A 26,023-nucleotide genomic window follows, 5' to 3' on the forward strand; every position below is an offset into this window, starting at 1 on the left:
ATTTTAAAAATAAATACATTTTTTTTTCCAAACATAAGAACCACCATAGGCTTTCTGATTGTGATTCTGAGTAATAAGAATTATATGTAAGATAACTTATGTCAAAATCAGAACTGTATACATGCATCGTAGAAAGTATTAACTCATCTGAATCTTTTCACAATTTGGCTGCAAATAAGAAGAAAAAGCATGGAACACATGGAAATTTCGCAGCCAACACACTGCCTATTTGAAGGAAGAATGCAAGGTAAGGAGACAGTCCAGAAGCACATCCCCTGTCACATGAGTAAGCTCAGCAACACCCTCCTGTCCTAGAAAAGAGTAGCTATGAATTCACTCATGGCACAGACACTACAGCACTCTGTATTTTCACAGCTGAATCTAAATTACCATTCAGAGTAATGGTTTTAAATACAGATTGAACTTCTCCAGCATAAAATCAACTTGTGAGGAAGTTGATTCATATGATATTACAAAAACGCCAGTGCCAGAAAAAAAACAATCTCACTGGAAGAACTGATGTGGATCTCTCAGCCACAAACCACGTTTAAGATGTTATTTCCTCGCAGTCATATAAAATATTTTCAGTATTCTGGAAGTTCAAGTAAAATCTGAAAATCCATCCATCATCAATTTTCATGAGGATGTATTACAGAGGACACTGAAAAGTCTTTCTTGAAAGTTTTGTTCTTTTTTCATGCTCCCAAAACTGGAAAAAAAAAACAAACATGCAAAACCAAAATCCATAAGTACATGTATTTATTAACACTGGATTTTTAAATGCAGAAATACTGTTATTTCAACTATTGGCTTACAATTCTGCTACATTGTTCTTGATGCCAAAACAAAAGAGAAAGAACACCTTGATCTACTGCCTTTTGATCAGAAGAGTCAAACTGTGGATTCAGATATTTATGCACAAATCTCATTAATAGCAGAACCAATTATATTTGCACATGAACAAAAAATATGCCTCAAAAAAGCACTAAAAATTAAGAACTTTTGCTATCTTAACAATCTACTAACAGCGAGAAGATATTAGCATACACGGAGAAAATATATATACTTAGGATACTAAGATGAAGTTCTCAAAATCCATGTCACTTTGATTGCTACAACACTGAAAAGCAAATTAGTTTTTTAATATGGACAACCAGTTTTGACACAAATAGAAATAGCTCCTCCTCAATTCCATAGTTTTATCTAAGTATGATTTAGGGAACGCAGTTTTCAGAATAGACCTTTGTTTACAGCCGTCCTTTGTTTTATCAAGTTAAAAGCTGACTTTGAAATCAGTGGTAATGAAGCAGTTTGCTATCCTTACCTATTTTATATGAATATCAAATATCAACAGTGCTCTCTTTTATTAACGTGCATAACTGGTGCAGCTCAGAGTAGAACACGCTTAGTTTGAAAACAATTTCCAAAAAATATGGTTCTATTTCGAAAACAATTACTTCTCTTAACTGCAATCTCTTTAATTTGTAATAAGGCAAGCACCAAGAGACACAGGCAATAAGAAATTCTTTTATATTCATTAGTAACGTCTTCTTCCTTCATACTAATAAGAAAAGCTAATGCTAAAGCAGTTACGAAGAGCCAAACAGATTTTTTATTTCCATTTTAGTAGTACTATTTTCAAATGTAAATTTTATCCTCTGAAAGTGAAATTCCCATCTCAAAGTTTCAGCCTCCAAACCTACAGCTGGAGTCCTGTGTAAATACAAGAGGATCCAAAGCAAGACCACTTCCTAGTTCTAGAGATCACCTCACTGAAGGGCAACAAACCTGAGCCAGGTCCTAAAGGAATGATGCGCTCACCATCCTGAAATACCGAGGCTGAGTTGGGCGCCAGTTATCGACCAGGGGGAGATTAGGTTCATTCTCAGCATTCTTTGATAAGCTACGGAGCTTCGCCATCTGCAGGAAAGCAAAATCAAAGTGTGGTCATGGAAATCTCTTGGGATAGAATCCGTAAGCCCTGTAATTAAAGAAAGAGAACATCCAGATCCAGAAGCAGGAGATAAAGCCTCCTTCAAATTTTGAGGACGTTCTTCACCCTGTCACCACAATAACTGTACTCACCTTGTTTTTGTACGGTAATATTCTTGGAAATAACGAAGAGACAAAAAACAGGTCACATGTGAACTGCACTGTGAGAAATTAAGTACCATCACATATGCATTGTCTACAGAACTGACAACAGCTACGGAAACTGTAGGAAGTCCTCAGAATATGGCTCTCCTCAGAAATGGCTCTGGGCAGGCTGGTCTGGTGGTTGGCGACCCTGCACATAGCAGGGGGGTTGAAACTACATGATCATTGTGGTCCTTTTCAACCCAGGCCATTCTATGATTCTATGAATATGTGACTAGAACAGCCTAACAAACTTCTACTATTAGCCTATGTCCTAATAAACTTCTACTTTAACCCCACCTTAATGTCTGACTGTTTACCAGCAACCAGCAACTAGAATTGAAAGGTGTTAAAGGGCGTTAAGACTAAATGATAAACTAATTGATCACTTCTGCGGTGGGTCTGTAGCAGAGAATATATCTTGGTGCTGAGACAAATACATTAGTAGTTAAACCTGGATAATGACCCGGTCAAGATTTCAGATGGACTGTAAACAGGGTCTGCAGCTTCACTTTCTGGTGTTGTTTTTTTTTTTTTTTTTTTTTTTTTTTTTTAAATCAAGCTGTATTCTTTTTGAGAGATGCCATAAAAATTCTGCCCATATTCTTCAAAGCCATATAATTCTCTTCCTCTACTGCTCTCTGATTTTCAAAACCATACACCCACTCACAGATACATTCTGTTCATTTGTTGCCACTGCCATGTATGACATTAGACAGCATATCAGCTGTGATTCACACACTTGACATTTCCCTTTCCCTGGTTTACTGTGAAGAGGATGCATATATTTCTCCTTGTGTACACCTGAAAACTTATCCCCACGCACATCAGAAGTTAAATTTCCTCACAACTAGCTTCAGAATGCTGATGTATCTACATTATATAGCACAGAGTTCAAGTCTAATAGAAGTAGAACTTCTGTCTGGGCTGTTAATCCACATTCACCACATCTCTATTCATTCCAGCTTATGGGCTGGGCCAGCTCACGGATCTCAGTGTTGTCCCTCACTGCCTCACTGTACAGCTTAGAAAAAGCATGAGCAATGACAGAATCACATTTACACTCAATATGCATCAGATGCATTATGCATCTGAAACTAAGTTTTCTATTTCAAATGAAAAGTAATTTGTATGGGAACAGTAGGATATGAAAATAGTTCATCACTTCTGCTAATACTGAAAAAGTACTGCTAAAGAAGATACTAGTGGTTTTTATTATGTTTTGGAAGATGGGAAAAAGATATACCTACTGAGCAAAAAAAAATAGCATATCCAAGCTAGTTCCAATCCTCTGCCATGGGCAGGGTCATCATCCATTCGATCAAGCTGTCCCCCACCCAACGTGGCCTTGATACTTCCAACTACATAAGGGTGAAAAAATGAGTCTGCAATTGGATAGAGGAATTCCAAAGTTAAATCCTACCCTTCAAAGAAAGTTAACCTGAATATTCAGGCTGCCCACACTACATCTATCATAGAAGTTTCCGATGAACTGATTTTTCCTGCAGAGTACTGTTTCTCAGTGACTGTATTTATCCTTGTGGCTAATATGCTACTACCAGCTGGCAGCAAAAACATCCAAGTGATGCACATGCACTTAAAATAAATACTAAATAAATAAATACTGCAATAACAGCACATTTTCCAGGATTAGAAGTAATTGGTAACATGACTGGTTTTTTTTGTTAATGCATCATATGGACTGCAGACACTGGAGTAAGAAGAGTCTATTGTACTCGTATATGGCACCACAAACACTGATAATTCTGCCTGTAAAAAGTTATCTCAGGAAAAAACCAATGTCCCATCTCTGTGTAGAAACTTTCTTTTCATCTTAAATGCTCTTTTTTTTTTTTCCCCCGCAGTAGGACTAGTTCCATATCTGCCTGTGTATCTCCCAATACTCACTAACTTCAGATAAGCCTGGAAAAAGACTACAGTTCAAACAGATCAGTGATCCAAACGTCTTCTCAGAGAGCTGGATCAATGACATGATTAGCCATCCCTTGCAAAACTCATTTTAAATTAGAGATGCTCAGCAATGACTACCTCTTCCCCAACAAAATTTGTAGTTTGTCATCTATGGTATAAATCTCTAAGCAGATTTGTTAGTAACCAGTCAAAGCATATCTGTATTTTTCACACAAGCACCAGCTTAGAAATATTCTGTGTATTTTAGTTTTTGGATGGGCACAGAAACAGAAGATGGATCAAATAAATAAGCTGTGAAAATTACACTGTAAGTTACATGAGTACATTACTATGTTTCACCTCTTGCCGGCTAAGGTTCACACCACACCTGAATTCTATTCTTTGAAAGATAAAAAGCCAGATAAATACATAGAAGCAAATAGATTTTTTTATGATATATGCCCATCAATCAATGCAGTGAAATTCCTTATCATCTGATGATCTAAGATGAAAAGTTGTGTCCACATATAATATCTACATAACATCTGTCACTTGATTAATGTTCAACTTCTCACTGTGCTGAAATATTAAAAAAATCTTAAATCTTAAAATTTGTGCTATCACATCTGCTAATTAGAGGAATAATCTCAGATTTAAATAATTAGTACAATCACTGGGTGATGAAAAAGGGCATTCAAATGTATATAAACGAGAATGAGGGGGAATGAGCATTAACACAAACACAACTGTTGGTGTAAAGCCAACAACAATCTTTAGCTAAATGTTTCATTGTTCCGATTTAAACAGTCACAGAACACAGGCTAATGGCTAGAGCTTTCCAATATTGGGTCTTGGGAAAAGCAGGGTTTAGAGCTCAGTGTGAAATAAAAGGTGCAAACCACGTCCAGCTCTTTCCTTTACTATTAACAAGAGTTAATACCAGGAGAACACAGACAGGGAAACAAAATGAGGACAGCCTCTTTTCTTCAGCTGATGTTACAGAAGGTCTTTTGTCCATGGGAGCAATAACTTTCTGTAGTATTTACATTCTACAGTAATTACTATAGTAATTACTGCTTGCTATCAATCCTGCCTCCAACTATTATTAACTCTTAACATCTCCATTGTGTTACAACTTTCCGGATTTATAAAGCACGCTGATATCAGCTCATTTAAGCCCCTTTTCAGATGGGGACATTGAAACAACCAGTTTTGTTTTATTATCTTGGCTCATGATGCCAGAGGCGGATATTGGCGATATGATAGCAGAGGCTGAACTTTCTGTCAGTATTCCGTAACATTCTGTTGGCAAGTGACAAATTGCAGCAGAGGGGCAATCTGACAAAATGGCGTCTGACATGGAAGTGCGTATGAAGCAAAAGTGTGTCACTGAGTTCCTCCATGTGGAAAAATTGGCACCCACTGACCTTCACGGACATTTGCTGAAGTTTATGAAGATCAAGCTGTGGGTGTGAGCACAGTGAGATCGTGGGTGGTGTGTTTCAGCAGTGGCAACAGTGGGTCACCTCTGCTAATGCAGATTCTTATCTGCATTAAGCATTTAAGCACAGTATGAAGGCTCTTGTTCATCGCTGGCAAAAATACATAGTTAATGGTGGTGACTATGTTGAAAAATACTGTTTTGTAGATAAAATTTATTCTATCTAATACTGCTATTGTGTTCATTGTATCTCTTGTGATTTCCATGGAAATAAATAGGAGGCATTACTTTCAGAGTGACCTACATAGTTTCAAAGGCATTCAATTCTTTACCGTCCTTTCAATCACAAAACTTCTCACATCCAGTAAGCAGATTCACTGCCAGAAGAATCAGATCAGCTTACAGCATGCAACCAAAATGAAGTGAGTAAAGTATTATTTGCTGGATGTTTACCTGGTCTGAGCTGACTATGATAGGCTCTCGAAGAACAATCCAAGTGATGCACTCTTCACAAGGTGGAGTAGTGAAAGAACCGTGGTATGTCCAGTAGTCATGAGATTTAGGGAAAAGAATTGAAGGATCAAAGTTTGGAAAAGGAGCTTCTTTCCCCTTTAAAAAACAACAACAAAAAACAGAATAGACAAAAAAAAATTCAACAGCTCTAGTCAAGATTAGGTAAAGATTCAAGCCCGGCATTTTAAAAAACAGCATGACTCTTGTACATTGAAAACACATACATGGTCTGAAAAAAGCAGACATATAAACAACACAATCTCGGAATCATAGAGTTGCTTAGGCTAGAGAACACCTTCATCATCATCAAGTCCAACCATTAACTTGACCTACCAAGATCCATCACTAAACTTTGTCCCTTTGTCCATGTCCAGATATTTCCAATACTGATACAGTGCAAAGGCAACTGGACTGAATAACCCTCACAGATGGAGAATGACACAACTGCATGGCACTACTTTTTAAACTTGACCTAATTCATGTAAAGCAGCATTCCGTACCAAAGTGTTTCACTCCTTTCTGTGCAGAAATACTTTTCTTTCTGGCCTGCTTTCTCAGGGCAATTCTGCCTATGTTATGAATTGGGTTAGGTCACTATACAATGACGTAAGAGGTATTTTATATTTTTGATATTTGTGTTGATAACAAAGAAAACAGCCTAGCAAATGTATACTAATGGTGAGATTCTAATCACTTGAAGTTTTCTGAGACACAGATGTTTAGATAGTGGCACTATTAGAGAACCATTAAGCAGACCATCTCAAGGCTGAGTGAAGTATTTTCCAAAGGTGCCCTTTCTTCCTGGCCATCTACTTCAGGATTAAGATTGCATGTCTAGTTTTCGGGAGAGTGAATCTTGGTTAAATGATTCTCATTTACACAAAGTGTTGTAAGGCCAATTAAAGCCAATAAAGGCTCTTATGAGAGCAGGAAAAAAAACAACTTTTCTTGCTAAGGAAAGTTACCCTTGATTTTATTCACAAGTATACTCTGGCAATGTTGCAAAGTTCATTCTGAAAACTACAAAGTCGTGCTTCCTGATGTTTTTTTTTTCCCGAGAATTCCCAGCAATCTTCTTATTAAAACAATACAACATTGTTACCTTTGTTTTGATAGCATTTATTTCTTCAAGAATTCTTTTCATCTCTGGTTTGGGTGTTTTCCCTACCTGTAAGGAAGAAACAATGAGCTATCCAAAGAGTTCTGCTTATTTCTTCTTGATATTCTTTACATGTGCATCCAAACACAAATCAACTATTAAATTATAATGCATCGACCAAAGCTATAACTCCTACCAGATAAGATACATCTTCTGTCTGTACCTTCTGTCTGTACCCCAATGGGTATTGTGATTCAAATGAGGAAATGACATCAGTATAGAAGCTCAGCATTGCAGATAATTTTGCAATGCAGTAATTCCTCTTGACATTGTATTTTAGCCTAAGAAAGGCAAAGAACTCTTCAGATTCAAGTACAGACTAAGGAAAAGTTTCACTCTAGTTTGAAATTGGGACATGATCATATCCACTGTTGACAACTGCTGATCTCAGAAAGATGCTGATCTGTTTTAACTCCAACATACATTAATTAAACAAGATATAGAAAAGGCCTGTGTTTCAAGCTAGGACTTCACGCCTTTAAAATAATTTCTTTTTTAAGGATGAGTGACATGTATAGTCTATGAGTTAGTTTTGCCTAGGAAAAAGTTCACAAATAGCCGAAAAGCAGTATCTGCCCTTGAAATCAGCCTATGACTAGCACAACAAGCAGCTGACTGCTGTAGGTCCAAGGGCCACTACTGACACTGTGTCCCCAAAGCAGGGGAAAATACATCTGGATTTACAGCTTCCACCAGCCACTTAGTGAGACTATAGCTGCTGGGACAAAGTACTAGACACCATTTGAAATAACATGACTCATACTCTGTAACTTGAAAAGCATGCACTATTGAAAGTCAAGCCCTTCAGTGTGATATGAACTCTAGAAAATATATTCAGAAGGTTTTGTTTTTTTAACCCTGCAAGAATAGAAAACTCTACAGTAGCAGTACAAAGGAGGAACAAGAGCTTCTACTTACTTGCAAAAAAATGGCCAAAACAGCTATACCATCTGTTCTTCTCACAGCATCAAGGTAATTACTGTATTTTGGATTCCAGTGTAATAAGTGTAGCTGAAAACAAAGAGATATAAAAACAGATCCATTAGTGAGTTGTAAGCCACTAGAGGTTGCATTTAGAGTTCTTCATGTATGTGAGAAATTTTGGGGCCACAAAGAATGAGGAATAGGCCTCCAAAGGATTAGACAATTGAAACATGAATTATACCAATCACATTATCATTCAGAATATTATTTTTATTAAAAATAATCTACAAACACCTCAGTATATAAACAGCAAAGAAGAACAGAAGTCTCATCTTGAAGCTAAAGAAGAGAAACACATTTGAGTAGGCAGGCAGACTACACATGTATATCAGAAATATACCTATACCTACCTATGTGATTCATTACAGTTTTTTACAAATTACAGCAACTTTAGCAAAGAATTCATAAGAATATATGCTATGTATATTATTGATCTACAGTTCTTATCTTCTCTTACCATCCTCAAGGCAGAAAATCAAAGTAGCATATATTCTTATTTCTGTGGCCACAATTCTTTGCTTTCATGAAGACACTACTCTTTCAGAATGGTGTTTTACTAAGTTTGCATTGCTTCTCAGTAATTCAATCTTGATGTCCTACGTTTCAAAGCCACAATGGCTTGAAAACATGGGAACTTTTGTTTGACACAATATTTTTCTTTTCTTGTGTTGTGAATGAAGGAATTACTTTAGCTTAACTCACAATTATAAAAATCCATGGATGAAGAAAATGTCACAGATAAATAAAGTTAGGCATGCTCAAAAAGCAGACAAATCTTAATTCTTGCCTCCCTCCTCACTCTCCCCCAAGATAATGACAAATATTACTTTATACCTTATTTTAAAGTAAGAAGTGGTGACACTTACCTCTCCTGCATATCTCACTCCATTCACAACATGCTCAGAGCCATGGTCGTCAGATGAACCCCAGTGAAAGTGAAGCTGACGCAGCCTGTAGACCCCCTGAAGTGGCCCACCTCTCAACACTGCAATTGACAATCTGCATCAGCATTAGATTCAGATATATTTCAGCTTACTTTTAAGAAATATATAGATTTTAAAAAATATTTACATACAATTACTGTACAGAAGTCCTGCATTCCCAGAGTACCATCTACATTTTGGAAATTTGCAAGAGCACTTCAGGCAAACATTTTCAGCCACAAGCACTTACAGTCAGCAAGTGTCTAGGCTTTCATTATAGTCAGTTGAGATCATTGTTTTAATTCCGCTGCATAGACGTGAGCAGCTGGGATATGCTGAAGGTGTCTGCACAGGGCTGGCAGATATGATACAAGATCTGTAGGAGAAATGTACATTGCTAGAGCAGCACCTGGAGCAAAGTGATACACATTATGTCATCAAAAACAGCATGAGATACCTATTGTTTAGGTAATTGAATTAAGCTCCTACTCAAAATAATTGAGCTGCTAAAGTAATTCTGTTTGGTTTAATCGGACACTCAGCAGACGGTGACCTGAATTGCTCTCTAGACTCCATTGATTCAGAGTGACTCCACCTCCAGTGAAAAAGAGTGATTTTAGATATGTAGCTCACCTACATTTAAAAGCCCACACAGGACACCTAAGTTTAGGTGTCTTAATATCCTTCTAAACTCTATCCAATATTTACCTATGTCAAAGCACACAGAAATATCCAGAAACTCTACAGACTGTGCCTGATACTGCAGACAATGACTAATTTGTTTAAAAAGCTAAGAAAACATTGATGCAGCTTCTGCTATAACGGCCACTTCTCCTGGCTATGGTAGCAGCAAACGAGCCAGAAAAGCAGTCACTGAGAATGCAAGCTATTGTCCTAAAAAAAAAATTCAGCCTGTGACAAGCAACAGTCATTCTAAATAATCTCAACATTTACACAGCAATGGAAGCAGAGGGTTTGAAAATAACTCACACTAAATAGGGAAGAACTTCTCAACATTCATCAAATATTAATTAATATTCAATTCTCATTTGTATTATTTGGAGAGAAATTAATAAGCATTCCATTCAGCAGTTCTCAGGAGGTGGCTTTCATAGGTTAACGAAAAATATCCTTAAGTCTGGAAAGATAAGGAATAAAATCGATGGTCACCTCAAGAAATAAAGGACCAAGAACATAAAGAATACTTTTTACTGAGTATTAAGAGCACGCTGATACTCTCCACAAATGCCTTTTACTTGTTCCACAGACATGCAGTACCATGACTAATGCTGATACAGTAACAGTAACAGTAGTAGCTAATAAGGCCATCAATCCTCCATTAAAATAGATCTGTAAGACCAAATAATCCAGTTTAAGACCAAAATGTGCCATTATTCACGCAGATGGGCCATCAGCAGACATTTTTGATCGGGTGTTGTGTGAAGCTCTGTTACCTCATGTCAACACATCACTGCTTCACTCCTCTATAAATAGACTAATTTTTACTTAGGACATTTTGAGCGGACAGAATGGTGCAAAGGTGGTGATAGCTATAAATCAACATTTCTCCACAAACAAAAAGGTGTTGTTTTTTTTTCTGTTTCATTGCAAGTGAATTGGCCAAGAAGGCCAGTGGCATTCTGGTTTGTATCAGAAATAGTGTAGACAGCAGGAGCAGGGAAGTGATTCTCCCTCTGTACTCAGCACTAGTGAGGCCGCACCTTGAGTACTGTGTTCAGTTTTGATCACTACAAGAATGACATTGAGGCCCTGGAGCATGTCCAGAGAAGAGCAATAAAGATATGAAGGGTCTGGAGCACAAGTCTTACAGGGAATGGGTGAGGGAACAGCTGTTGCTTAGTGTGGAGAAGAGAAAGCTCAGGGGAAACCTTATTGCTCTCTACAATGATATGAAAGGAGGTTGTGGGGAGATGGGGGTCGAACTCTTCTCCCAGCAATAACAGCAATAGGACAAGAGGTAGTGGCTTCTAGTTGTGCTTGTGCCAGGGGAGATTCAGGTTGGATACTAGGGAAAATTTATTCTCAGAAAGAGTGGTAATGCACTGGAACAGGATGCCCAGGGAGGTGGTGGAGTCACCATCCCTGGAGGTGCTCAAGATACATGTGGATGTGACACAGAGAGACATGGTTAGTGGTCATGGTGGGAGTGCATTGACAGTTAACCAGATGATCTTGTAGATCTTTTTCAACCTTAATGATTCTACAAGTGCGCAGTATATAAGAAAGAAATATATGGAATGATAATTTAAATAGAAATTACCACAGTAAATGAGTCTTCTATGCTTTAAGAAGTGTAAAATATAATAGTTGCAAGAACTAAGTTTTCTAATATCTAGAACAAAACAGTCCAAAGCAATGTCTGTACAGCTCCAAGTTAATGAAAGGAATCTTCATTTTGATTAAACACATGGCTTGGAACATAAATTCTAAATGTATCTCCATTCTCCTGGGATTTTATTTTCAGAAAATGCTAATAAACTCATACAATATACCAGTTTGAAAAAGAGTATGAGATCAGATCCAGAAAAAAAAAAAAAAAAAAAAAAATCTCACTTTCTACTTTGTCCCTCATGAGCAGCATGAGATGATGGGCTAAACATCTCTTCTCATTCCTACTGTGGCCAGCTGTGCAGGTACTTGCCCCAGAGAAAGCACAGGAAGATGCAGCCTAGATCAAATTATGCCTACACAAACACCTTTCTTGATGGAGGTGAAGACACCCTATGGGAGTGGAAAAACATTTGATTCTGCACCAAACAGAATCGCAGAATCACAGAATCACCAAATCACCAAGGTTGGAAAAGACCTTCAAGATCACCCAGTCTAACCATCCACCTATCACCAATAGTACTCACTAAACCATGTCCCTCAACACAAAATCCAAATCTTCCTTGAACAGAATCATGAAGCCAGTTGTGTTTATAAACAGGGCAAGAACTAACTGCTCTTACAAGGTTCACCATTCTCACATGCTGCCAAATCCATAAGTGGATTCCACAGTGAAATGAAATTAGTAAGGCATTACTGCAAGACAATTGAAGGCCGTAGCCTCAGAAGGCCCTTAGCTGTTCAAGCATTTATAGCTTCAACAGTAATGTAGAAGTCCAAAGCCAACAGAAACTCGATTACTAAATCCCCTGAACCCAAGCTCTGCACTGCTCATTAACGCTCAATTACTTCATGAAAACACTACAAATGATAAAAGTGCTAAGCACCAAAGGAAGAATTTATCTTTGCAGCCTTTAGCGGTATGCAGTGTACCATCTAGTGGTATGCAGCATAGCTACTGGGGCACACAAGCATTGGAATTAAGCCGTGCTATTTCTGTAACATCTACTGACTTGTTCTAGTATCACTTCAGCACCCAGGATTTAACCAAATCTACAGCATGCATGGAAACGCTTGCCAGTTAAAGTTACTGGCTTTTGTCCTTTTTGTAGAAAAAGTCAACCAATATATGTTTATTTATCAGAAGTTGATAACAAAATATATTTTAACAGAGATAAATGAGATTTCCTACAAGGTGGTACTCTTAGAAATGGTGTCCACAAGAGCTAGTCATGCTAAAGAAAGATAAGCAACAAGATCTACTTACAGTAACAGTCTGCCTTTGATCAGAAAGCAAGAGATTCTGCAAAAAGCATCCAGGCAGCCTTATAAAAAGTGTGCCTGCATAGTGGTACTCCAAGCCCTTAAATGCCAACCATCAGAAACTCATTAAAAGGATAAGCAGGAATCCACTTTGGCCAGTGAACTTCCATGAAGTACATTAAAGAGATAACAAAAGCACCATTTGACATAGCCTTAACCTATCTTTCTCCAGCTGCTGGGTCTGTGTTCCAGAAAAAGACTTACACATCTTTACTGTTTATTTAATGATTGAACATTTGACCTAACCCATTGTCCATAGAAATGACAAATAAAGCTGCAGTCATTGGTGCTAAGAAAGTTAGAAGCTGCAGAACTCATGCAACATCATGATAATGGTCCTTCCAGTTAGATGGTTTCAGGATGCTCCTCTGGTGCGAATATTTTTGGGAATTCTAAAAGCAAAGAGACTCTGCTAGTAGAAATAATACCACAGTCCTGTTTCAAAACAAAACAATTACTGTTGGATCTAAAGGAATATCTGACTTGCCGTTCCAGCCAATAAATGTGGCAGTGGTGTGTACCTGCTAAACAGGTAGGCTGCCGAAGTACCCGAGTTTTGGTGCAGGGTTTTCTTGCAGCCGCCAAAAGGTGGCACAACGACCTTCTTCAACACAGGTATGGTAAGAGAGACAACTGAGTCCATAATGATCCATTAACTTTCACAGACAAGTAGCAGAGACACAACACAGCTCCAAAAGCAAGTATCTGTCAGAAATGCCTGGAGGCATTCAAGGCCAGGCTGGATGTGGCTCTGGGCAGTCTGGTCTGGTGGTTGGTGACCCTGCACATAGCAGGGGGGTTGGAACTACATGATCATTACGGTCTTTTTCAACCCAGGCCATTCTATGAAATGTCTTCAGTTATAAAGCAGATTCTTGAAGTAAGCCAATATTCATAAACTGCAGGAGTAGGTCCAAAGATAAAGTGATAAGGCCTCTGCAACATAAAATGTTAATTACATTGGACCACACATTGGTCCAGAACATTCTTTCCAATAATTTGAGTTTAAAAAACTGTCCCAATGGTGCATATTTAAAGTTTTCCTAGCAGAGGAAATACAATGAAAGTAAAACTCTGAAAGGTCATTTGCAATTTACTTAGCAATAAGAAAGGGTATAGACCTATTTCATCCACCACTTATGAAAATCTAGATTAAGTACAGACACAAATATGCTCTAACCAAAAAAGTTACAGAAATAAAAGAAGCCCTTGTTTTCTGGCTAACTCAGAAATAATTTAGATAGATAGAATAATAGATGAATGGATAGGTAGATAGAGAATGGTTTTGTTCCAAGGGATTGAAACATACGTTATGATTGTTATTATATAGTCTTATAGTATGCAGCAGGTGGTAATTTTACTGGGAAAATAAGTTACTATACATATCAAAAGAAACTTAAAACTTGTTCAAGTCAGTAGAAGCATGCAGAGTGGAATTCGTCCTGCAATTAACACTATATTAGAAAAGGAACACCACCTACAGACTGCAGATAATGGTATAACAAAAAGGCCATAACAGTAAACACTGAATGTTTCTTGCCTTCAAAGACATCGAAAATACACCTACTTTTCTTCCAATGAGTCACTATTTCTGAGATCAGAGCACAGCAGTTACTGAGTAGTATTCTGTTAATGCAAGAGATGCAATGACTGATATATCTGATGCTGTTCCAGCACATAATGGAGATAGTAAAAAAGAAAAGGTAAGCAATGGTCACAGATCTTCACATATGCCACAGCAACATGCCGTTACTGATGCGTACTGCTATCTGACGTTAGGAATAATATTTTATACAAATAACAGTAAATATTCCCATTTTGCTACAAAGTTAATCAAAGACTTCATACTCCTGAGTTATGAGTGTATTGACAAGTTCATCTGACATAACACATTTTCATACTCAGTTTTCATGAAACCCAAGTCATTAAAAAAACAAATTAATGCATGTAGATATTTAAGGCCAACAAACTTATTAGCAAAATTTCTCCTACTAGTTATTGCAGTCAATCTTAATTATACTGTAGTGGTAAATGAAGCTTATAATATAATTAAATTTAAGTCTGTGCACTGCAGAAGACAGACTTTTAGTATTTTACCAAAATGGACATCTTTTTCTTACCAACTCATGCTATAAATAACACAATTCTGTTGACCTCAATAAAAGAATAAAGACAGAGGTATGCATTTGATTTTTTCCTTTTATCTCAGTACTAAAGCAATTCCATACTTCTTTAATGTAAGGTTTTTTCCTTTGAAATATAGCCAACAGTATCAACATGAAACTTCAGTGGTTATGCCAACAAGCCTAATACTTCTAGCACCTGTTGAAGAGAACAGATATAACTCTTCTAAATACATGGCTCCACTAACTCTTAAAAGGTATGCATTATATATGCAGCATACACTTCAACTTGTAGTAACTGTGAGTAATAAGATTAAGGATTTTGGACACCAGAACATTCTGGACATTGAAGATGAAGCACTGGAATTCCTCAGCCTTCTAATTAAGACAAAATCTCACAAATGCTAAAGGGCATTTTAACTGATTAAATAAAGTGATTAGGTGGCAACATCTGATCTGTTACTCCATTTATTAGAAATCACTCAAGTACAGTATTCAAATATTGTTACTTCAGCCACATACACAATTACAGATATCCTTCTGTGCATCTCAGATAGCCTTGTATGGAATTCAGTCCCCACAGGAAAAGCCTAGACTCTGTGCCCCTAGGAAGCAACACACCAGCACCAGCCTTTGCAATTGCAGAAATTTACCCTTCACCTTAATTTATCCTGCATCAAGCTTTTCTGCAGCTCTCTTCATTCCCTAGGATTTTACCTACAGGCTTCAAAAGTAGTCTCACACCTTTCCTGTCAGATGTGCGGGACGCTGTAGGCACAGAATTCAGCATGCCACATGCAGGCTCTACACAAGGACCTTCTGACAGCCATGAGCACTCAGAGTACTCTTTCACCCAATTTGAGAAATATATGCTGATGTACAACAACAGCTCAAGCTGAAAACAAAACTAACCTGATCTATCAAAAGAATCATCAAACACAACTCTGCAGGTTTTCCCGTTATTGAGGATGGTCTTCGCTGCACCAGGATCGTAACTGGCAAACCAGGGCAGCAAGGAGCGGTCATAGTGCACTTCTTTGTTATTGATCTCAATGGGGGACTGATGGCGTCCTTTGGCAGTAGGGTAATTTTTGTGCCATTGATCTGGTCCTAGAAAAAAAATCAGAGAAACATCATGAAAACCTCTTCTAGCTCGGTACAAATTACATTGTTTCACAATGAATGGAAGGTTGGCACTGCTGAGCTATGGCAGTAAAAGTATTAATAAGTGGATTGCTAACAGGAGGCTGTTAGTCATGAGCTGTCAAGAGCAGCACTATGTTACAAGCGTTTAGATCACTGTAGCTGGACTATGACTGCACATTATTCATCTGAACCAAACTTGCATCACAAACTGCACTTTTTTCTTACTAGGAGCCAGACAACACTTCAAGAGGAAACCAGAGGTGGATATGGACCAAAGTCCAGCAGCGCCCAGAAACATGATACGATACACCCATTGACCCCGCCATGACAACACGAACTCAACCGGAGACAGACAAAGCCAGCGGCAGTCAGCTGTCAGTGCCGCCCGGCACGCTGCCTGGCCCCGCGCCCTCTCACCGTTGTCGCTGTCGTAGCCCCACGGGTAATAGTTGGGGTTGATCATGGCGCCGCGCTGCCCCTCGGCGCCCCTCGGCAGCTCCGGAGGGACGGCGGCTTCGCATCACGGCGGCTTTTTATACGCTCCCGCCAACTCCATGCCCTTCCCCGCAGAGAGGAGCAGCGCGGCCCGGAGCGCCGGGGGCGGGGAGAGCCGCGCTCCCTCGCCCCGCCCGCCCTGGCCCCGCTGGGTGAGGCGCGTGGCATGGCGGCGTGGAGCAGCGCGGCGACGCGTGGGAAGGGCGGTGTCGCTCCTCAGCCGTCCTCAGACGCACGGGGACGGAATCGCTGCTGTGTGCTGGGAAGGCCACCCCGGTGTGCTGCTGCCTGCCCCAGAGAGAGGAGGGTATAGAGTGTGTGAAGCAGCTCCAGACTGTCAAAGAGAGCAGTCCAAATCCTTCCCAGATTTCGACAGCTTCAGGCCAGTACAGGTCTGGAGCTGTGGGCTCCATCAGCTCGGTTCTCCCTCTCGAGCAGGTGCTGTGCTTCACCTGTGTGCAGCAGTATAGGTCTGCCCTGCTGCTCTGCCCCCACGTTTCTCCAAGGTTGCTGGGCTCTTTAGGGCTGTTTCTGGAAAGCCCGTTGTCTGTAAGACTGCATCTGGATCAATCAGACCGGGTGACGTCCGAGGAGCCGGGTTAGCTGTGTGTTCCCCACCTGTGTGTGTTAAAGCACAGATTCAGAGGTCAGCTGAGGATGAGACACCACATCCAACAGCTTCTGTGCGCAAGCAGCTCTCACAGATTCACACCCATCCCCATAAAATTTCCACATATACAGCTGGAATCCAGCATGGCTCCCCAGCACACTGCCTGCCAACGTTAACATAAACAGCTTCCCCAGTGCGTCTCAGTGGAGTTAGTTGTCCCTGGCCTTTATAAACGGACTGGGTCTTACTGCAAGAGTTCTTAGTGGAAATCCTGCCTGCTCCAAACAAAACCTTAATTGTCAAATTAAGCACAGGATCTGTTTGTTTTGCTTTAGCTCTAATTCTCTTTTCATTTAGCAGGGTGTTAATGCATCAAATTGCACTTAAAATTGTGAGCATACTTAGCATGCATACGCTCCTTAGGTGACTTGTGTATGACACACAGAACTCAAATGGCTTCTAAGAAATATTTGTTGTTCTGGCACAGCAGGAATTATTAAGAGAGTTAGATAAGACAGACATTAGCACCAGTGCTGTAAAGTGAACCAAGGGACTAATGAGGCAGCAGAAAAGACATTGCACTGAAAGGGAAACTACTGTGGTATAAGCTTTAGTAGACATTCTGAATAAAAGCTTGTTAATAGTAATGAAGGGAAAATGACATCTTTCTATACTTATACCTCAGACAGGCATACATCAAGAAATGAAAAGAGTGACTGAAGCTGAAGAACCAAGTCAGCCAATGAACAGATACAGACACATGTCACCAAGAAACAGAGCCAAGATGACTGCTGAATGTTTGGAGGCACCCAAAGTAGTCCATTAGCTTTTTAACAGGAAGATGGGGACATGAACAGTGTACACAGGAGCTATGTATTTATGCCCTATAGAGCACAAGTACTATTTCCCACTTCCTCCTTTTGTTACTCCTGTTTCACCATCTTCTCACTACCTCGGCCCACAGAGAAATCTCCAGGTGCAGTGCATCTTCTCGTGACTCAGAATGTACTTGCCTGTCTTCTAGATGGAGATACATTGCAAATGTAACCACAGCCCATATGAAGTAGCCGAGGGCTACGAAGAGAACCCTGAAATAGTTATAAGAACTCTATTTCCAGTTCAGCATTCAATCACCTGGAACCTACTCTCTTCACATTTTCCAGTTTTTCAGTGTATTTTTGTTAAAACAGCTTTATGTTTCTTCTTAGAGCCAAATTAGCAGTAAGTCAGGGGAACCACAGTGAGAAGATGTTTGGGAAGAAGAAAAAGAAAAGAAATGGAGTTCTGTTTTATGTGTACAGACTCACACATTGAAGCTAATCAGTGAGTTTCATGTGCCCCATATAAATATTTCCCCAACCTTCTTTTTTTTTTTTTTTTTTTTTTTTTTTTTACAAATATGTGCCCTACACCCTTTCAGGAATCTCTGCTAGGTCTCCGCTTTCTCATAAGATATTGTTAGGGCAGAATTAAACTTTGCGACTCTTAGGTATCAACCTGTGAATTTGTGCACTCACAGAATAACTTGTAGATTACAGGGGTGCACGCTGTGCCCCAGCAGCTCTCTCCAGGTTGAATATTCACTCCTTTACTCTTCAGAAAGTCCCGAAGTAGAATAACTTAAGTATGTTGACCTTAGTAGCAGAAAATCTCTTTTTCTGCTGAAAGAAAGCTATTAAAAATCTTCGCTGGGCTTTCTCATTGCTGGACATGGCCGAAGTTCTCTGCACGCTACAGACAAGAGAAGTGTTATAAGTAAATGTACAGATGGCTTTGAAAACAAAAGTGACAATTAAATGTAGTCTAAAATGGAGGCTGAAACTAATAGATTTTTCACAGAGCAAAAGGACATTCAGTACTGGACAATTACATATCCCAGCCTGCTACAAATCAGATTACGTTATGCCCATTGAAGTCTCCAGTGCAGAGATACTAGATTCAGTGAAATACTTTTTCAGGCATCATGGCAATAACTGCTTTTAAAGTGGTAGGAGTTACAGTAGAAAAAAAGAAAGCAAATATATCAACATATTCTCTATGTGATCTGCATGATACTCTATGGGAAAAAAAATGTTTTCCCCCAAAATATGCTCTATTCACATGCATATTTATAGACTCTATTACATCCTAGGATTATTACTGTTGCTATTTACTCTTTATGTTTAGCAGTAACAGTCAGAGGACATATCATGCTATATACCCCACAAATACATAATAAGGCCCTCTTTAAAGGCCCAAAAGACAGGTGGGAAAAAGGCAGGCAGTTGGGAGTACTAAGAGTAGCTCTTAATTACAAAGCAATTTAATGACACAGTATGATACAGGATTCCAAGATTTTTGATGATTTATCCAAGGCACAGATCACTAGAAATTTGAGTTAAAAACAAAACACTGTTTTTCAAATTTCTTGCTGAGGTACAGAAATTTATTTCAAGGCGGAATGCAAGTCACAATTTGGTGGGTCCTGTCCTTGTGCTGGAACTAATGAATCTGCTGCTTTAGACAATGGCAACACGAGATAAAACAAACAAACAAAGATTTGATTTCTGATTTAAAATCCATTTAAATAGTACTGAGTTCAGAGATAAAAAGCAGACGTGAGGTTAAGAAGTCACCGAACAAAATCAATCCTTTAAAAAAGTAAACAGGCACATTCAGTAGACAGAATCCTGTAAGCTTTCTAGGAGAACATCTATTGTGGTGTTACTGTAAGATCACTCACATGGCATGCACACTGAATCAAAGTCTCCATTCAAGAATGAAAATTGAGTTGAGCTATCTGCTCTTGTCTGCTCTAGCATTGAGCCATTTTAAAAATTATTAAAAAAAACTTAAAAATTATAGTAGAAATCTTGCCCCCAACCTACATTTTTGAAGGATTTAAATATATCAGAACTGAAACAGTTTTGCAGTATTGCTAGTTAGAGGAAAAGTCCTTTGACAGAAAGCACAGCATGAATCCACATTGCTTACATGTCATGAAGAAGTGCTCAACAACAGTATCTTCTGTGTCAGTATACTAAAAGCGGTGGGAGAGCAGATCTGCAATTGTGAGGATCCATCAACCAAATCCTTGATGCTACTGGTGGTGATAGGGACAGAGATACAAAAACTACTTCCAGGAATAGATAATAGGTTGTCTTTGCTCATGTTTCATAACTCACTTTGATAGAGTGGAGGAGGTTGCTATTTCTAGCAATCCTGACATAGAGATTCCTCGCAAATTACTTTGTTTAAACTTTCTAAGGGGACCAGGAATTAGTGCAAGGTCCTTGACTGATTAGCGGACTATCACCTCTGTATCTTGTTTCCATCTCTCTTGATTATTCATTTCTGCTTTGCTTTGCTTTGCTTTCTGTAAGATAGAAAATAATTAGAATGTGTGGTCTCTCATTTTGACTAAGTACAAAAGTAATTCCAGTTCAAAGAGGCAGAAGCACATAGCTGGCCAAGAGATTTACGTTGTGCAGTTATATTTGCTTGTCATACATTTGTTGTTTGGACTGTATTAGTTTCTTGGTATTATGTGTTTCCACATAATGCTAATCATGGTTAAAACCGGGGCTTTGTTACGGGAGGTGAAGAAATGATTAGAAGCTTATTCTGAATTTGTATCCAGGGCATGCACAAAACTGCTTTAATAATAGGATAACTACATTCATACTATCAGTCTAAGAATTGCTATATTCCTCAGTAGCATAAATTTGTCCATACCGACATTTTACTGAAGACATGAGGAAGAAGCCAAGAAGCTATGACATTATCTAGACAATTAGGGGGTCAAATTATATAGTCAGGGAAAATGTGTAGCATTGCCAGTCTCTTTCTTTCGTATTAAAAAAGTGAAGAGTGGGATATGTCTGGTATTTTTGTAGTTCCTGTTATGAAGCCTAGGAAGAACCAGGCCCTGCTGTGTTAGCTTATTAAACAACTCTCATCCAAAGAATTTGATGAATTGCATGCCTTGTTTTCAGAACTAAGTGAGGAAAGAAATAGAAAGATTGATTAAGAAGGTCTACTGTTGCACTAGAGAAATTCAGTCTTCCATTATGAGGCAGATCAGCTGCAATTTGCTAAGACCTCTTTCATTACGTGTTTCTACTTATAACCCAACACAGGATTTGGCTGATTCATATAAACACTGATTTATACTGCATTTTCAATTCAAGTATTTCCCCCCCCCACCAAAAAAAAAAAATCCCAAATATTAATATGTACAAAGAATCATGGCCAGCAGGGTGAGGGAGGTGATCCTGCCCCTCTACTCTGCTCTGGTGAGGCCTCATCTGGAGTACTGCACCCAGATGTGGAGTCCTCAGTACTGTAGAGACATGGACCTGTTGGAACGCATCCAGACGAAGGCCACAAAGATGATCCAAGGGATGGAACACCTCTCCTATAAGGACAGGCTGAGAGAACTGGTGCTGATCAGCCTGGTGAAGAGAAGGCTTTGGGGAGACCTGGTAGCAGCCTTTTCGTATATAAATGGGAGTTATAAGAAAGAAGGGGACAGACTCTTCAGTAGTGTCTGTTGTGACAAGACAAGGAGAAGTGGTTTCAAAATAAAAGAGGAGAGATTTAGATTGGATATAAGAAGAGAGGCTTTTTATGTCGGGGCAGTGAAGCAGTGGAACAATTTGCCCAAAGAGGTGATGGATATCCTGTCCCTGGAGACATTCAAGGTCAGATTGAACCAGGCTCTGAGAAACCTTATCTATCTATATATGTCTGTGTTCACTGCGGAGGAGTTGGACTGGATAACCTTTAAACGTCCCTTCCAACTCAAATGATTCCATGATTCTATGATATTCACATTTGTAATACTGAATAGTGCTTCTGCAGGAGACTGAGCATGGTAAATCACCCATTCAGATCTGCTTTACCTCCCAAATAGATTTTTAGTATAATATTTACAAAATGAAATAGAGCAGAAGGCATAGATAAGAGATCTGTGGAAAAGTTATCCAGATTATCTGTGCTCAGAGTATAAGATTTGAGAAAACAGCACATCCTTAATAGCAGTTTCACAGATTGCATCCAGAGCCTTTACAAGTGAAATTTGGTGGTAAGTATGCATACCAGGCTTAAGCAAAGACAGTGTTTGCACTGAAAGTACTTTGTATAGTTTGGGGATCACCAAATGAGAGCAAATAATTCATACTTCATAAGAACTGGTACCAGCTGTTTCTCAAGAATACTGGCAAAACAGAACCAGAAGAAAGAAGGGCACACAAATACTATATTTCCTCTACCTTTACTGAATGTAGCCTGCCCAGAAAACTTGAAAATCAAGTGATCACACCGTAAAACTATTGTTAAGAAATATTAAGTGGGAAATATTTTCCTATCTGTCATGTCATGATTATGGCTCAGCATAGTTATGTGTTAAAGGCAAAATGTACATAGAGTGGTTTACGTATTTTATCTTCAAAAACAATTGAAAATACTGCTGATGCCAATGGTGTTATCTTTTAAGAGAGTAAATGAGCCTTTTTAAAAGGATATAGTCAGAAAATCTCATCTTTGTCTCATATTCATACATGAAAAGCATTTGAAGGTGATGAAAGCTCTTTTGCTCAACTGCTGTTAGGCTACAGTGCTACAGGTATTTTGCAGTAGGTATATTGTTCAGTAAGCCTGAAAAGTGCACATATAGCAGAGTAAAAATATGAGGGAAACAAACTTACTCCCAACTAGGGTGACATTTTAGTACAAACATTTTTGTGTATACAAACTAGTCTATAGAGACAACCTGAGAACTGTTTTGAGATAAGCACCACGTAACTGAATTGGCTAAGCATTCTGACATCATCTTCATAACATTTATCTCTCTGTCTGCTTGGAAGTAATGTGATAACTAAAGAATGGGCAGCTCTGTAGCATAAAATACCTCTGCAGTTTTCTGCAGATCAAATAAACAGCCAGCTTGTCACATCAGCTAATGCTGCCCAGCTATAAACTGAATGCTTTCCTTATTCATCTTCCCAGTTAGGCATATTTACAGGTAAATCACTTGGTGATTTATTGGCTGAGCAGGAAAAATCAAGAGAAATAAAAAGGAGATATGAAGCATTTAATGTGTGGCTGAAAGAATAGCCTGGGAAGGAAGGAAAATGGGAGCTGAGTATAGGAAATGGATAATAGAGACCAATAAGAATTTCTAAGGAAAGCAGAAAGGAGACTGAATAGGAAGGGCATCAGTGAAGAAAGATATGGAAGATGATTTGTGGCACAAGAATAATTTATATGACAGAAGATAGCCTGGTTGCCAGGAGTCCATAATATGGAGAGGAAAGAAAAAAAGATTGTACACAGTGTGTGAGTGGAAAAGTGAGAAGAGCCAGTGGCAAGGTCAATAAATATGTCCAGTAAAAGCAATAATGCACTGGGACAATGCTCTAGAATGCAGTCTCTCCATCCTTAAAATTTTGTATAATGATAGAGATCATGATAATTTAAGTGAAATTAAGATTGCTATTTATTCAAGTAGAGTGAGCAAAGGTTGTTTAACAGGTTGTTAAAGGTTGTTAGAGTGCCCAGTAGTGTCTTTGAATGAAATTTCTTCTGTTTTACTTAATGGCAAAACTATAATGACCTATACAGTGGCACAGAATACACCTTCAGCATATCTGTGGATGAAATCCAGGGCTGCTCTCCAGGGACACTGAGATAGGCTGGGGAATAGGTCTGACAAAGGCAGAGCAAGGTCCTGCCCCTCGGCAGAAACAGCCCCAAGACCAGGATATGCTGGCCAGAAGAGAGTTGTGCACAAGAGGACGTGGAGAACCTGCTGGTCAGCAAAGAGTCCATGAGGCTGTGGTGTACCCTGGACATGGTGCACACTGAGCTGTGTTAGAAAAGTGTACCATCAGGAAGAGGAAGAATAATTTTCCTCTCCTCAAAACCTATGCAACTTTGTCCAGAATCCAGTTTTCAGCCCACAAGCACAAGAATCATAGAATCATGGAATCATAGAATTGCTTGGGTTGAAAAGGACCATAATGATCACGTAGTTTCAACTCCCCTGCTATGTACAGGGTTGCCAGCCACCAGACCAGGCTGCCCAGAGCCACATCCAGCGTGGCTTCAAATGCATTCAGGGATGGGGCATCCACAACCTCCTTGGGCAACCTGTTCCAGTGTGTCACCACCCTCTGTGTATAAAACTTCCTCTGAAAGGAAGAAGTTGTTGAAGGAAGAAGGATGTTGGCAAAGTGTTTTGAGTTCAGTGGAGCGCCATTAATATGGTTAGTGGCTAGAGCACATGGCCTGCAAAGAGAAGCTGAGTTTGTTCAGCCAAAGAGCAGACTAAGATAGAATTGCTCTCCTTGTTTCACATCAGTGCCTTGATGCAGAAAGATTGCACCATATTACAGAAGAGTTCCAGAATGATTATTCTCTGTCTACTACAAATATTATTGTAGCATACCTTTCATTTTAATTAGGAATTTGTGGAAAATAATGCAACAAAAGTGAAGCAGCAAAAAGCACATTATGTTTTGCAGCAGTTCTCTCATTGTATGCCTGGCAGTGTGTGAGAGACATTCCCATTGTGCTTTTCATTGAGCATACCATAGTTGGTGTGCCATGTCACAGCCAAGAAGCCAGTTTGTCATATGTCTTCTACTTCACTGAAATTCATGCCAGGCTATGGAAAACATGGCAGGCATGAATGGAAACCTGTCAACAGCCAGATCTTTGTCTGCCAAAATAAAAAGAAGAGCATACTGAGTGAAATAAGGTTGCTAATATGTCACAGCCTCCCTGTTTTTCTCCAGTTTCCTTTGTCAAAGAGCGGAATCTGATACTGGCAGACTACGAGTAGATAGCTCTATAGAATATATTTCTGCCAGGATTTATTCTATTTTTATTGCTGTTGATTGGCAGCATCACGTAACTGTTATGGCTTTCTCCATTCTACCACTTACATTATTTTTGTCCACACATCTCAAAATCTGTACAAGAACAGAAAAAAAAAAACCACAAAGTTTGCTAGTATCAGTAACTTTGTTACCATCTCAGGTAAAGGTTTTTAAATATGGATGAGATAAAAAAAAACAAACCCACCAAGTAAACACATCTAAGTTAATGTTCAAAATGTGTTGGCACTCTTGGCTGGAATGCTGGATAAAACACTTGCTATATTTCAGCATATGTTCCCATCTACTCACTTTGCAATGCAGTGCATCTACAACACATAATTGTGAGCTCACTTGGATACTTTCTGAATGCCATCCAGCCATTTCTGTCGACTGCATTGTTTTGTCTACTACCTTTCAACTCCTTTCAAAGCCCTGGAAAATATTTGCTTTTGTACGCGTGCGCACACACAACCAGTGTCCATGTGTAATTGTCAGAGCCAACAAGTATGCTTCATTTAATATACAGGGTGTGAGCTGAACAACAAAAGCATGCCCAAGAAGTGTATTAATGTGTGGGCAGAGAACCGTGTGAAGCTCTGCATAGTAGCTGGTATTAAGAGAGTAGAGGAGATGCTAAGTCAAGATAAACAAGAAACAGGTATTTCTGCAGAAATCTCTTGCAAAACTATACCTGGCAGTCATGGATGGGTCAGTCAGACTGCTGCCCAGAAGGACTCCAGCAAATCTGGCAGATCTAGTCAGCCTGTTTCTACACAAAACCCAACAAGTGCATTTTTTTTTCTCCATTTGCAGTTTGCAACCCACACTAACCATCTTCTAAGCAAAGGGAAGCGTGATTTTTTTAGATCAGACATAGAAAAGCAAGAAAATACCATCATGAAAAAGACTGGTGAAAAGGACCTCCAAAAGCCCTCCAAAATTTAAAAAGATAATGAGACCAAAGTCTAGAACAGATCCTGCTGTTAGAGAAAACATGGGGACAAGCTGAGCAGAGATGGCCAACAAGGCAAAACGTTGGTCTCGTTTG

At 39.1% G+C, this 26,023-nt stretch overlaps 1 protein-coding gene across 2 annotated transcripts; it reads right to left on the reverse strand.

The window, feature by feature from the left end:
* Nucleotides 1–409: 409 nt before the first annotated feature.
* LOC122171980 (carbonic anhydrase 3-like) lies at nucleotides 410–16,566 on the reverse strand. Of its 2 annotated transcripts, XM_042839927.1 has the most exons (8): nucleotides 16,426–16,566; nucleotides 15,775–15,972; nucleotides 9,011–9,129; nucleotides 8,079–8,171; nucleotides 7,104–7,169; nucleotides 5,942–6,097; nucleotides 1,789–1,920; nucleotides 410–709 (listed from the first exon to the last, which is right to left on the reverse strand). In XM_042839927.1, the coding sequence occupies exons 1-7, from the start codon at nucleotides 16,469–16,471 to the stop codon at nucleotides 1,801–1,803; spliced, it is 798 nt and encodes a 265-aa protein (XP_042695861.1). In that variant the 5' UTR covers nucleotides 16,472–16,566; the 3' UTR covers nucleotides 410–709; nucleotides 1,789–1,800. The 2 variants fall into 2 exon arrangements, with proteins under 2 accessions (XP_042695861.1, XP_042695860.1); XM_042839926.1 differs by lacking the exon at nucleotides 410–709 and having other exon boundaries at nucleotides 743–1,920.
* Nucleotides 16,567–26,023: the final 9,457 nt, after the last annotated feature.

The sequence above is a fragment of the Centrocercus urophasianus genome, unplaced genomic scaffold, assembly GCF_019232065.1.
Source record: "Centrocercus urophasianus isolate 14NV4802_14NV808 unplaced genomic scaffold, USGS_Curo_1.0 seq_11, whole genome shotgun sequence".
Lineage (NCBI taxonomy): Eukaryota > Metazoa > Chordata > Aves > Galliformes > Phasianidae > Centrocercus > Centrocercus urophasianus.

Bases quoted from the DNA above. Each gene is read 5' to 3' on its own strand.
- LOC122171980 (XM_042839927.1), bottom strand. From the start codon at position 16,471: ATGATCAACCCCAACTATTACCCGTGGGGCTACGACAGCGACAACG. The intron at 9,130-15,774 runs GTTAGTTTTGTT...TGTCAATTGCAG, and splicing joins TGATTCTTTTGATAGATCAG to TGTTGAGAGGTGGGCCACTT. The intron at 8,172-9,010 runs GTAAGTGTCACC...CTTTGTTTTCAG, and splicing joins GAGTGAGATATGCAGGAGAG to CTACACTTATTACACTGGAA.